The sequence below is a fragment of the Misgurnus anguillicaudatus genome, chromosome 14 (genome assembly GCF_027580225.2).
Source record: "Misgurnus anguillicaudatus chromosome 14, ASM2758022v2, whole genome shotgun sequence".
In the NCBI taxonomy this organism is placed as follows: Eukaryota; Metazoa; Chordata; class Actinopteri; order Cypriniformes; family Cobitidae; genus Misgurnus; species Misgurnus anguillicaudatus.
This window is the reverse complement of record NC_073350.2, coordinates 8484378-8498015: the sequence shown is the minus strand read 5'-3', so window position 1 is coordinate 8498015 and position 13638 is coordinate 8484378. Positions and strand designations below refer to the sequence as shown.

Here is a 13638-nt window from a genome sequence, read left to right as displayed (position 1 = left end):
AAATTAAGCAAAAAAAAAATATTTACTAATTTTAAACTGTGTATGTTTTGATAATTGTTCTGAATCTGATCTTTAACAAAATTCCATCATAAAAATGCAATTATTTCAGCTTTTTGCTAAAATTTTTTTATTTTTTAAGAGTTTATAAGCAGAGAAAAATATAGATAGGATAAAACGCTTTACTGTTTACTGTTATTTTTATTTAGTTAAAACTACCATACTTTCCGGACTATTAGCCGCACCGGAGTATAAGCCGCATCATTCAAAAATGCGTCATTAAGACGAAATAACATATATGAGTCACAGTGGACTTTACGTTGCATTTATTTAGAAAATTATTTCACAAAGTTCAAGCCGAAGAACAGACATTTAATCTGGAAAGGCAAGTTATTCAACTTAGCAATAGCAGACAGAACAGCATGCTGAATAGATGTCTGTACGTTAAAGTAATATTATCAGTTATTTAAATGTCAGGGCCTACCTGAGCATTGTTTCTGTAGCATACAGAACTTACCTGGAAGGTTGAATAGTCTAAATTAACTGAACAAGCCAACTAGCGTAAAGTTTGCATACTCATCATTCCACATCACAGAATCCATTGAATTACATAAATACAGAAGCAGCATATGGCAGACTTTCGCGGCTGTAGACGGTAATGATGTCTCTTGCCCCATAAATGTCAAAATTAATACATAATGACTTACAAGGCGCACCTGACTATAAGACGCAGCACCAGCCAAGTTATGAAATAAAACACGCCTTTTGGTAGATGGGCAAATACACTTGTGAATGTTTGGCCCTGAAATTAATAACAAAGTTAATGTGGAAGGAATTAACAATCAATGTAACCAGATTCAAACCTGAATCGCCCACATGTGCACCGTTGCTTAACATAAACTCACGCTTTAACCGCTGTGCCACTGCACTGTTTCCCCTCATTCTGTTATATTGCCTCATAACTGTATTGAGCACAGCTATGTTTCAAAATGCTATTCAAGTTTCTTACGCCCGTCCCTTAGCAACAGATCCGAAACAAATCAAAGAAAAGTTTCTGTTTCTCCTGTCGTCCTTGCTCTGCTAAGTACCCTGCATGTGGGAATGGCCGCAGAGCTGTATAAAGGAAATTTGTTCTGTATTCACACCATTAATATCCGTGACAGAGGCGTCCGCATGGCTCTCAGTAGACCGGCGTAAGCACACAGTACACCGCTCTCACCGTACATGCGGTGTTAGTGAATACTTCAAGCGTTGCAGATTAAGCTTTCATAAGTCACCATAAATACCGGCTTCCAGAAACAACAGCTACACCTGTTTAAGAATTCTGCGCTTTGGGAATGTTGTTGGCCTGGTAATAAAGTATTAAATAATGTTCATGATGCCTGATTTAATTAGATGTGTGAGGTTTGGGTCGCTCGCTTCTGGAGCGGATAAAGAAATATGGTTTAATTCAGAACTGGTGTTAGCTTTCGGATGAGACTGCCAGCATTGTACTGTACATCATACATTACTTTCTAGTAACCGTCTGATGTGATTGTATCTGTTGGTGTGTTTTGTTTTGGATGACTGGATGAGCCGCTGGTTCAGTAAAGCTTTGCCCTTTTCAATGTGATTAACTCGGCCCTGTTTAATGTAATTATCACAAGCATATGACAGTAACAAAGCTAAGCAAAGTGTTTTTGTTGACTGCATTTGTAAATGATTCACATATACATTTGAACTTTGCATCTTTTTCTTCTTTGATATTGGGACTTCCACATTAATATAAAACACTTGATAAGATTGATGTGATGTTTTTATAAATCAATCAAGACTACATCACTGCCTGACACTGACACAGTCAAAGCAAAGCGTTTTTTGTTCCTGATCTTCAATGGTAAATTATATAAAAACACAATCATCCGACTCTAGTTTTCTTAACGTGCTCATAAACTAAAAAAAACCCGTATTGATCTTATTTACTGTTAAAGCTGCATTTATAGTCCAGAGCTCAAAAATAAATGTGGATAGCTTACAGTAATAATCAGATTATTGGGGAATTTTGTTAGAGCTCATGAAATCACATAGTACAAATTTATACAACATACCCACCACCACCACCACGTCAAATAGGTACTGTGCATTTTCTTATTAAAACAGTTTGGTTATTTTCTCCTTAGAAAAATCTGAGCACTAAACTAAAAAATTTCCACAATTGCTGTCCAGGAGAAACGGTTGAGATCTCAAATAGGTCTCATTTGTGCTGTTTCTTTCCTTTGGGCATTTTTAATCATCTCCCATCAATACACCATCACACAGATCGTGAAGACCTTGCAGAAACACCTTGCAGCTCACCGCACTTTTGTTTTCATTTAATGAGTGAGATTTCAGCCGCAAATGTTCGTCGTATCCTGAGAGTCTCAGTTCGGTGCGTGTGCAGCGTTTTTGAGAGAGCCATCAGTCTAATGAGGGGCGTCCTGTGAAACCACTTGATGTGTGAGAGCGGTGTGAAGAGCAAACACCAACTGTCGGCTAACAGGAACATTATGAGAATGAGATTTTAAAATACAGTCGCCCCAAAAAAGTATCTGGACCATTAATGACACATTTTAAAAAGTTTGAAGATCATTACATCATATAATAAAATATCAAACCGAGCGGGAAGCGTTTCACAGATAGCACACGCTGTTCAAATAAAAGGTTTCAGAAAAATAAGTTTGTTTGATTTTACATGGTAAAACAATAGATGCAGTGCTGAAATCGAAGGCAAGACATTAGGTGTCTATACACATTAATATGTGTGTGACACAAAAAAAAATTAAAAACAATGATTAAAAAAAACTTTCGTTCCAAAAAATTTTTTTTAATATGCGAAAACATTTAACTTATACAGCACATATGCAATAATCACATACACTATGATCAAATACTTTATATTTATAATCACACATAACTGCACATATACCAGGCACTGCTCTAAAAGGCGCTTTTGCATACCAACAATGCTGGAATTTTGTTATATAGTTACCTAATTTACTGCAACATACTTTAAGGGATTTTTCTGTGCATCATTGGTAAGATAATTAATGTGTGTTGTTAGCAAAATGCAACAGTCACTGGCCCGATTGACCGATATAAATATTTAAGATTTCAATACTTTACTCTACAGCTTGCTAGTGCAAGCAAATGTTAAAGACAGAGCACAAATGCCAACTGAGTTTGTTTTTTTTGCACTTGAGCGGACATTTTAAAACAAAATTATTTCAAACTGCCCCGTTACAGTAGTAAAAGTCTTTTACAAATGAAATGAATATAAGCAGTTGAGAAATAAAATGCGTGTGTAACAAAATATTGGATCCGTGCATTTAAAGTGACAGTACACCCAGTATTTTTAGAGTATAAAGCTGATGTTGTTTTTAATGTTAATCAAATCACAAACAAAAAAATCATAATTTTCTTTTCTTGACTTAATAACTTTTGTAACTTTAATAAGGATTAATGCAACATACACTGTTAAGACTATGCAGACTATGCAGAATAAAATAATATGCTTTATTCTGTTCTCTACCTGAAAAAGACCAACCTAAAACCATTAGCAGCACTGTTTATTTCATTTTTATGTCAATTCTATTGTATCTATTAGTGCTATTGCTCATAATCTGATATTTTTTATGCTCGACCATTGACTTGTCTTTAACAATATTTGACATGTATTTGAGTTAAGCTAGGAGTTATTTATAAAGGTTACATGGGTGAAAAACAATAACCAGGTATATTGTACTTTATGTTCATCGTTGCTACAATATTTAAACCAAAGAGATATGGTGAGGAGAGTAGTCAGGAGATAAGTGATGATGACAGCATGTAGGATGTCTGTGCCATGAATAGTGTGAGGAACAAGCAAGATCTCCAGGTGCTCCTTTGAGAACCAGGACAAAAAATATATGTGCCCCAGGTGAAAAGTAGTACACTTCCATAGTGTACTTAAAGTGCTTTATTTTTGCACACTAATTTTGTACTTAATATACAAAAATTTCATTTTTAGTACTTCTTAAGGTGTTCTTAAGATTATCTAAGTGTAGTAGATTGTGCTATTTTGAGACACCATGAATATGTGTGTGTGTGTGTGTGTGTATGTATGCATGTATGTATGTATGCATGTATGTATGTTGCATATATAAGATATATGATGTGCGTAATCACAATTATTATATTTGCTTCCTCAGCTTTTAAATCTCTATGAAACCATTTTATATATGCACCCAATATGAACGTAATGTAAATGTAATGAGAAGTCCAAATGTCAATCACTTGATTTATGCCTCCTGTTTTATTTTAGATACATATGCAAGTCTCTGGTGGAGTCTTTCTTATCGCATCTCATGTACTTCTTTTTTATCAATACATGTAACTCATGTGGACCCCTCTGAAAGTAAAATCTCCCAAATCGAAAATGCAAAGCATAACAGCACTTTACCGATAATAAATATGATCATGGATTTCGTATTTAGCTCTTTTGCTTCGGTGACAAACTGCTGTAAGATTTTCTGTGGACAAACGCTTTTAATAGCGTTTCTTGTAATTGTCCGGCTACAATCTTAAAGAAGTGGGTGTGCGGTGCACTTCATGATGTTAATAGTTTATTATGATGCTTGTTATTGATCATATTACTTGACTACATGTTTGATAGTCAATAAAAAGTACAGAACCAGTTCATTGGATTATTGTCTATTTATGAAGACGGTAAAACTTTTAATAGTACTATTTTATATGTGACTTTGAGCCACAAAACCAATCATAAGGGTCATTTTTATTTTTTTGATGTATAAACTATCTGAAAGCTAATATTATAAGCTCTGCATTGATATATGGTTTGTTAGGATATGACAATATTTGGCCGAGATACTATGTGAAAAACTGTGTGTGTAAAAAAAAAGAGAAATCTTAGCAATATTTTTTTATATATTTTTTTATATCTTCATGGAACATGATTTTTACTATATATCCAAATGATTTTTCACTTAAAATATCTATTATTTTGACCCATATATTGTTGGCTATTGCTACCCATGACTGGTTAATAATTTTTGTGTTTTTCTTTGTAAAGCTGTTTGAAGCAATGTAACATTGACAAAAACCCCAAAAACATGTTTTTGCTTCGTTTAAAATGATTAAATCGTGTATATGTGTAAAATATGACTGCTTAAACTTCACACAGTGATACATAACTGTGGTGTTTTTTTAGTGTAACTAACTGTTGGACTGATGCTGAAGATGAATGATTTAATATCAGTATCAATTTTTAATAAAAACTGTAATCACAGACAAAAATACTAATAATGTTATCAGCTGGTTTCTTGAACACATCTTAAAAAAATCACGCTTTTAAAGTAACAAAGCTTCACCAGTCATTATTTAGTCTCTACAGGTTATTTGTTATTTTTCCTTTTTTAAAGTAATTTGCGGTCATAATTTATTCACATGGCACATTATGTAAATGAACAGCACAGTGCGACTCAATGAAATATGAATCAGGTGCAGTCTCACTCTTAAACAACTACAAATTACCAAACAGCCAATCGGCACATTACGGCTCCAGCTTTGGCCGTGTGTTATAATTTTAGATCCATTATTCATTTATATGGGTAAACATGCTGATATTCTCATCTGTTATCACATACAAGGGCTCGTTAATAAAGAAACTCCCACGTGAGAGATGTGTTTTTCTTCACTAAAGCTTGTGTCTGTTTATAAATCCTCATCTTCAAACATGACCAGTGGGAATTCACAGCTGTGGACTGAACTGCACTCTGTTTTGCGTGCTACGCCACATTCACAAAAGAATAAAATCTGTGTTTGTGTGTTAGCAAATAGAAAGTAAACAAATATAGCATCTTGTTTACATGCTGAGGTATAGAGAGGTGATGTCCTATGGCCAGAGCAGAGAAACGCCGGCAAGGTAATTCAACCCCCTGGACTGTGCTAACAGAAGCTTTTCATTCTTGTAAGACCTTCGGATTCTGTTTATAGATTTCTATCTCTCGGCTAGGACGGTGAACTCCTGCTGTGTTCACGGAAACTGCAAGACAGTGCAGATTTTCTGATGTAGATCTTTACGTATGATTACCGGTCTGTGGATGGGGATAGTTTTTGACAAGAGTTTTACATTTTTCACAGAACGACTTCTGCTTGCTGGTACTAAAGTTTTGTCCCATATGTCGGGATGCTGCCTGTGTTAGAAGGTCCCCAGTATTCTGATCCTTATATACATTGTCAGAAAAAATGCTCAAAAATTGGTCCCAAGCTGTCACTTGGGCGGCACCCTTTCAAAAAGTACACCTAATGGTGCTTTTCCAATGCAAAGTAGCCCACAGTTTGGTTTGGGTCCGGTCGGGTCAGCTTACTTTCGTGGGCTTTTCCACTCAGTAGTACCCAATACTTTTTTTAGTACCACCTCAGTTGGGATTCCAAGCGACTCGAGCTGATACCAAAACGTGAGGTGAAAACACTGCAGATCACTGATTGGTCTGAAAGAATCGTCACTACTAGCGTCATCACTATAATGTAAAAGATTAGCTTTACCTTCATGCTAGCTTGCGCTGTCTCAAGTAAACATGTTGTCATCTGTGCTTTGCTGTAAGTTCCCAAACTCCCTTTTAGCGATGAAAAACATCCACAGGTTGAGAATCAGGGACACCATAACAGTTTTTTCCAGACTTGCAGTTTCTGGCAGCACATTCACGATGTGCACGTCCGCACATATGCTTAAATGAGGCTCAGCGGAGCGCGTCGATTGACGCCACGGGTATTTGTACAGAAACTGTCACGTGAGACAGAGGTAGTGATAAAGCCATGTGCAAACACCTTTTTGTGGTGGTCAATTTTAATTTTGTGGCAGACTGAGAAATAAGTTAATGTATGGGAATGTACTCACCTAAAGGATTATTAGGAACACCTTTTCAATTTCTCATTAATGCAATTATCTAATCAACCAATCACATGGCAGTTGCTTCAATGCATTTAGAGGTGTGGTCCTGCTCAAGACAATCTCCTGAACTCCAAACTGAATGTCAGAATGGGAAAGAAAGGTGATTTAAGCAATTTTGAGCGTGCCATGGTTGTTGGTGGCAGATGGGCCGGTCTGAGTATTTCACAATCTGCTCAGTTACTGGGTTTTTCACGCACAACCATTTATAGGGTTTACAAGAATGGTGTAAAAAGGGAAAAACATCCAGTAAGCGTCAGTCCTGTGGGTGAAAATGCCTTGTTGATGCTAGAGGTCAGAGGAGAATGTGTCGACTCATTCAAGCTGATAGAAGAGCAACTCTGACTGAAATAACCACTCGTTACAACTGAGGTATGCAGCAAAGCATTTGTGAAGCCACAACACGCACAACCGTGAGGCGGATGGGCTACAACAGCAGAAAACCCCACCGGGTACCACTCATCTCCACTACAAATAGGAAAAAGAGGCAACAATTTGGACAAGCTCACCAAATTGGACAGTTGAAGACTGGAAAAATGTTGCTGGTCTGATGAGTCTCGATTTCTGTTGAGATATTCAGATGATAGAGTAAGAATTTGGCGTAAACAGAATGAGAACATGGATCCATCATGCCTTGTTACCACTGTGCAGGCTGGTGGTGTAATGGTGTGGGGGATGTTTTCTTGGCACACTTAAGGCCCCTTAGTGCCAATTGGGCATTGTTTAAATGCCACTGCCTACCTGAGCATTGTTTCTGACCATGTCCATCCCTTTATGACCACCATGTACTCATCCTCTGATGGCTACTTCCAGCAGGATAATGCACCATGTCCCAAAGCTCAAATCATTTCAAATTGGTTTCTTGAACATGACAATGAGTTCACTGTACTAAAATGGCCCCCACAGTCACCAGATCTCAACCCAACAGAACATCTTTAGGATGTGGTGGTACGGGAGCTTTGTGTCCTGGATGTGCATCACACAAATCTCCATCAACTGCAAGATGCTTTCCTATCAATATGGGCCAACATTTCTAAAGAATGCTTTCAGCACCTTGTTGAATCAATGCCACGTAGAATTAAGTCTCAAATCTGGTCCAGAAGTAACCAAAGTTTAATATTTAAGGGTTCAAATCCTTGTATTTACAATAATGAAATGAAGGTTTCTTTGTGGTTCTTTGTAGTTTCTGAGCTTCTAAACCAATGTCTTATCAAGAAGCATTTATTTTTAATTTTTTGGAGCATCAGTACATAAATCATTCATATAGAGAATGAAACCTTTCTTGTGGAAATTTTCTCCAATGTAAAACTTCTTTTGGTTCTTGTTGAAACCCTTTATTTTAAAAAAACGATCGACCAACCGTACGTGTCCAGTGAGCTTAATAGATTCAGACAGACACATCGACAGTTTGAGGGGCCACGTCGCCGCTACTATTCCGACTTCTGCCTCTATATGCTGCTGTCTGTAAGCCGTGAGATCATTTATGTGCTTTATTTTTTATTGATGTGCTTAAATTTAGTTCCTTGGGCCCACATAAACCGCCTTCTGCATGACTTCCTGTTAAACAGGCAGCGGAGAGACGTTTAGTTCAGTCAGTGAAACGGCGATACGGGGAAAGTGAATCCATCATTGGCACAATGAGCCTGGCCTCAGGGGGGATTCATAGAGATGTATAACTCATGTTCTGGCAGGTATGAATGTTCATAGATGAGGTTGTTTATCTTTGTCGTTGAGTTGAAAAGGGCCACTCCGGCATCTATTCGCTCGGCTAATTCTCCGCTTCTTTCGTGTGGTTTCTGCTCTTGGGTTGCTGGGGCTTCATCCGTCAGCTCTTCACGTCTGTGATGAAGCGGTCACTCTTGGTTTGACGGTAAACATCTGACTGCTTAAAGGATGATCTGGGCTCCAAACAAGTTAAGCTTTAGCAATATTTGTGGAGTAAGGATCGATTTATTTATTTATTTTATAAAGCTGCAATCTGAAACTTTTGTCACTCTGCTCCCTCTGATATTGCAATATCTGCTAAATTACATACATGTGTTGAAATCAAATGACAAAAAAATGGACATTTATCACAAAATCTGACTTGACAGCTCAAGTTATAAATCATTATTATTTATTATATTATAATATACATTATCATTATATTATAATACCTTTGTGAATTGTGTGGAAATTAAGAAATACATTGATTTTAACACTTGATAAATAGCAGATTTTTTTAACCAAAAACAAAATGCAGCTTTAAATAAATGTGTCAGTATGTTACAAAGTTCAAATAGTTACAGTAACAGACCTGCCCATTTTCTACCCAGTCTCACAAAATTTTGTGATATAACGTAACTTTTTGATTCTTTTTTTGTGATATTGTCACGAATTTTCGTGATCGTATCACGAATTTCTGTTTATGTGTCATTGTCACGTATTGGTTACTCAACTGCTTTTTCCTATTTTCAAACCATTGTCGCTTCGGTTTAGGGTTACATTTGGTGTTTGCATTAGGATGTCACTTCAAGTATTGGTTTATAAAAAAATTTCTGATTTTTTTTTATATTTTATGATTTTTAAACCATTGTCGCCTGGCGTTAGGGTTAGAGTTAGGTTTGGGTAAGGATGTCATTTTATGTAAATCTAACCCTAAACCGAAGCGACAACGGTAAGAAAATATGACAAAACAGTTGAGTAACCAATACGTGACAATGACACGTAAACAGAAATTCGTGATACAATCACGAAAAAATGAGGAAATTCGTGACAATACAGTATCACGAACAAAGAATAAAAAAGAAGTTCATGACAATATCACGAAAAAATTATCAAAAAGTTACGTGACTATAGCACAAAATTTCTTGAGACTGGGCTACCATTTTCCCCATTCAGTTCCGCAAGAGCGATTTAAAAGCAGACTCCTTCGTATGATTTCGCGAATCGCTCTCGCGGTACTTTGACGTCATACAGCTGTCGATTCGCCGCATGAAGTCAAACAAGCCTATTGACTTCGGTGGCATGAAGGCAGCTCCGGGAAATGCATTTGGACAGCCTTTATAGGCAGCATAATGGAATTCAGTTAAAAATATAAACAGTAGGGGTGTGTGACGGATCACAGAACTCATGGTTCAGATCACATAACGGTTTTTGAGGCACGGATTGGTTCATTTTTCGGATCAGCAAAAAAAAAGGGTGTGTGAAAAATCTAATAACAAATAAAGAAATTACAGACCTTAATAAAAAAGAACAAAGTTGCACATTAAGTAAGGCCTAAAATTAGCATTAGTTACAGAAATCGAATCAAATGAATAACAACACTGTCTTTATTGTATAAATTCAATATAATAATTATTTTTTTAGAGCTTCAGAAGTGATTTTCTCTTTGTCTTGGGTTGTTTTATTAACATTAATCACACAGACTTAAGGAGGTCAATTGAGGTTACTGTCTCTTTAAGACCAAATAAGCACAGCCTGGTTTCTGACTGTAATCTATACATAGACTTAAGACATAAAAAAGTTTTTATTAGAAAAAGAATACTGTGGAGATAATTTTATTTGTATGTGCCCTGTCAAGAACAGAAAGTTTTTATGTTTGCTTGCTTTTTGAAACGCGTCACTCCGTGTATGCACTACTGAGTCCACTTAAACCCCCGTACACACAGACGGACGCAGCATAAACAGTTGCCCCACATAAAAACGTTACGTTGTTTTTCATTGCTCTTTTCACCAAATGTATGTTAATGGACTACAGTATGAGATAAAGTAACGCAACTCTCTCTAAAGTTTACACATCAAAAGTTCTGATCTTTGAAGGGCATAGGAATGTTGACATCTGATTGGAGCTGGACCGGACACATTCAACCGCATGTGCGTCTGTGCGTACAGAAAGCTGCTCACTTTAGCGCCTTTTTTTATTATTATTATTAAAATTTAATCTTGTTTATATTACTCATTGTCTCTCACGCTACACATTACCTGACACAGTGAAAGTAAATTTTAAAGCACTTATTTAATTATTCAGTAAAAGTCTGTTTATTATTTGAGCTATAAAGTTAAATTTAAAATGTCATTTAAGCAGTGGCACTACTTTTCTCTATACTTACTGATGTAATGCATGTGTGTGGAGTTTGATCCATGTAAGCAGTGTTTTAAAGAAGGCTGTGTACAAATTTTGGTTATTCCGTGGTCTATCTCCAGGCATAAAAAAGACAAATTACAATAATTTAACTGTCTAGAAAGTGAAATAAGAAAAAAATGTAATCAACATTTGGCTAGAAATGCTGTCTGGTAAACTTGTTTTGAACTGAATCATGTGTTTTTTATGTTTGACTCCCACAGCCTCATTGTATTTCTCTCTTTCTTGCAGGTGTAACAACAGAACGCAGTGCATTGTCATCACTGGACCAGATGTTTTTCCTGACCCCTGCCCAGGAACGTATAAGTACCTTGAAGTCCAGTATGAATGCGTTCCCTATAGTAAGTATAAACCATTTTTACTGTTTCTATAGTTAAGATAAATACCTTTTTATTCGTTGTGCCTTTTAAATGTCTTTCTCACAAGATGTAGTTTTTCCTTGATAATATTGCAGTGCCGATAGAAAGTATTGACTCTCTCTCTCTTTGCAAGTTTTTATGTTTTACAGTATTGAAATACGGTGAATTACAGTACAGACCTAATTCGTCTTTTTGCCCCTGATCAACAGAAAAGATCCTTTAATAGATTTTGTACTCGGCTTAACTTGTGAAGCATTGCTCTAACAACCGAAAGGTCAAGGGTTCGATTTCCAAGGAACTCATGGACTGATGAAAATATTTACACAGTTGTGTTCTGCTAGATCCATAAATGCAAATATAAATCATTTATGTGCAGTCACCGGGTTTTAATTAGTTCTCACACTGATATCTTTTAACTTGAGTCGGTATTGAACTTGCACTGTGACTTAAAGTCTAAAGCACATGGCATGTGATAGATACAAGAAGTCATTGAATTTCCATTGAGCACAGTCAAATCAATATTTAAGAAGTGTAAAGGCAATAAAGGTGTAAATCAATGTCGAGCAGCTGTCCTCAGAAAGTAAGTGACCCTGCTGGAAGGTGGCACACCGGTCACAGCTCTATAAAAAACAAACTGCTGTTACAGAAATATCACATGTGAAGTTTTTTCTCGTGTGAAGAGATTTAAATCCAGCTCCTTTCTTTAAGGGGGTGGATACTTAAAGGAATAGTAACCTCAAAATTTGCCAATATTTTACTCGCCTTCAAGCCATCCTAGGTGTAAAACAGAGTTATATTAAATATGATCATTTTCAGCTTTATAATGGCATTGGGTAGTGCCCCATTTTTAAAGCTTGCATGTTTTTTGTAAATAATAAAAACATTTTATTTCAAAATGTTTTGATGTATAATGTGCTTTTGGGAGCTTTAAAAATGGTCACTATCCAATGCCATTATAAGCTGAAAAGCTTAATATAAATAAATATAAAATAAAATGCATAATTATAAATTATTATTTCATATAACTATATGCTTTTCTGAAAGAAAAAAGTCTTACTGTGGATTCATACCAGTTGCGTTTGAGGCGTCTAGTTTGCCGCTTGAATATTTTGAGTTTACTCGCTTCATTCTCGCGTGCAATTCTAGTATCGAGACATTCACGCGGAAATTCGCGTCATGGGAGGGGCTTCTGCGACTCTGCTCGCTTCCTGTAATCACATCACTACTAGAGCATGCTCCTGATTGGTTATTGCAGTGCATTTTTCTGCCAAAGTTAAAATTTTCCAAATTGCGTGTTTCCCCGTGGCAACGCTCAATTCACGCCGTTCGCGGGAACTTGACGTGCAAATAAGGTGGAATTATGTCTACAGTGCAGCGCTAAACGCCTCATTCGCACGGTGAGATCTCTTGGCGCATCAACGCTTCTTCACATTGACTTAACATTGAAATCACTCGCGCTTGACGCCTCTACTACGGCTGGTCTGAACGCAGCATTTTGAGTTTATTCGCTGTATTCTCGCATGACATTCTAGTTATCGAGACATTTACGCGGAAATTCGCGTCATGGGAGGGGCTTCTGTGACTCCGATCGCTTCCTGTAATCCGTCACTACTAGAGCATGCTCCTGATTGGTTAACACGGCACATTTTTCCGGCAAAGTTCAAATTTTCCAGCTTGCGCATTTCCCCGTGGCAATTCTCAATTCACACCGTTTGCGCGAACTAAACACGCAAATGACGCGGAATTGCGTCTACAGCGCGGCGCTAAACGCCTCATTCGCACGGTGAGACCTCCAGACGCGCATCAACGCGTCTTCACATTGACTTAACATTGAAATCACTCGCGCTTGACGCCTCTACCACGGCTGGTCTGAACGCAGCATTATACACCTAGATTTGCACTTTACTCTTGATGTGAAATAATACTTTTCTGTTGATCAGTAACAATAAAAACTACAGACTTACAGTAAAGAGGTTAATACTTTTTTAAAGTCACTCACTGAAAAAAAACTATTCATTCAATTTACTCATTTTTTTTTTAAGGTAAGTGGTTGCAATCAATTTATTTAAGCTACATTTAAACAAAAAAATTTGGAAGGCAAAACAAAATAAAAAACTTTTGTTTAAATGTAGCTTAAATACATTGATTGCAACCACTTACCTTAAAAAATGTATTAAATTGAATGAATCATTTTT

The 13638-nt window shown here is 36.6% G+C and overlaps 1 protein-coding gene across 27 annotated transcripts in view; it reads left to right on the top strand.

Moving 5' to 3' along the window:
* Window positions 1-13638, top strand: part of adgrl2a (adhesion G protein-coupled receptor L2a) — a 135697-nt gene that overhangs the window by 56231 nt on the left and 65828 nt on the right. For all 27 annotated transcript variants that reach the window (XR_008638708.2, XR_008638707.2, XM_055184420.2 and 24 more), the window contains exon 4: window positions 11316-11425. Coding sequence is in view for 25 of the 27 variants with exons in the window: in XM_055184420.2 (XP_055040395.1) it covers window positions 11316-11425 (110 nt within the window). In the remaining 2 variants the exon portion in view is untranslated. The remainder of the gene's footprint in view (window positions 1-11315; window positions 11426-13638) is intronic.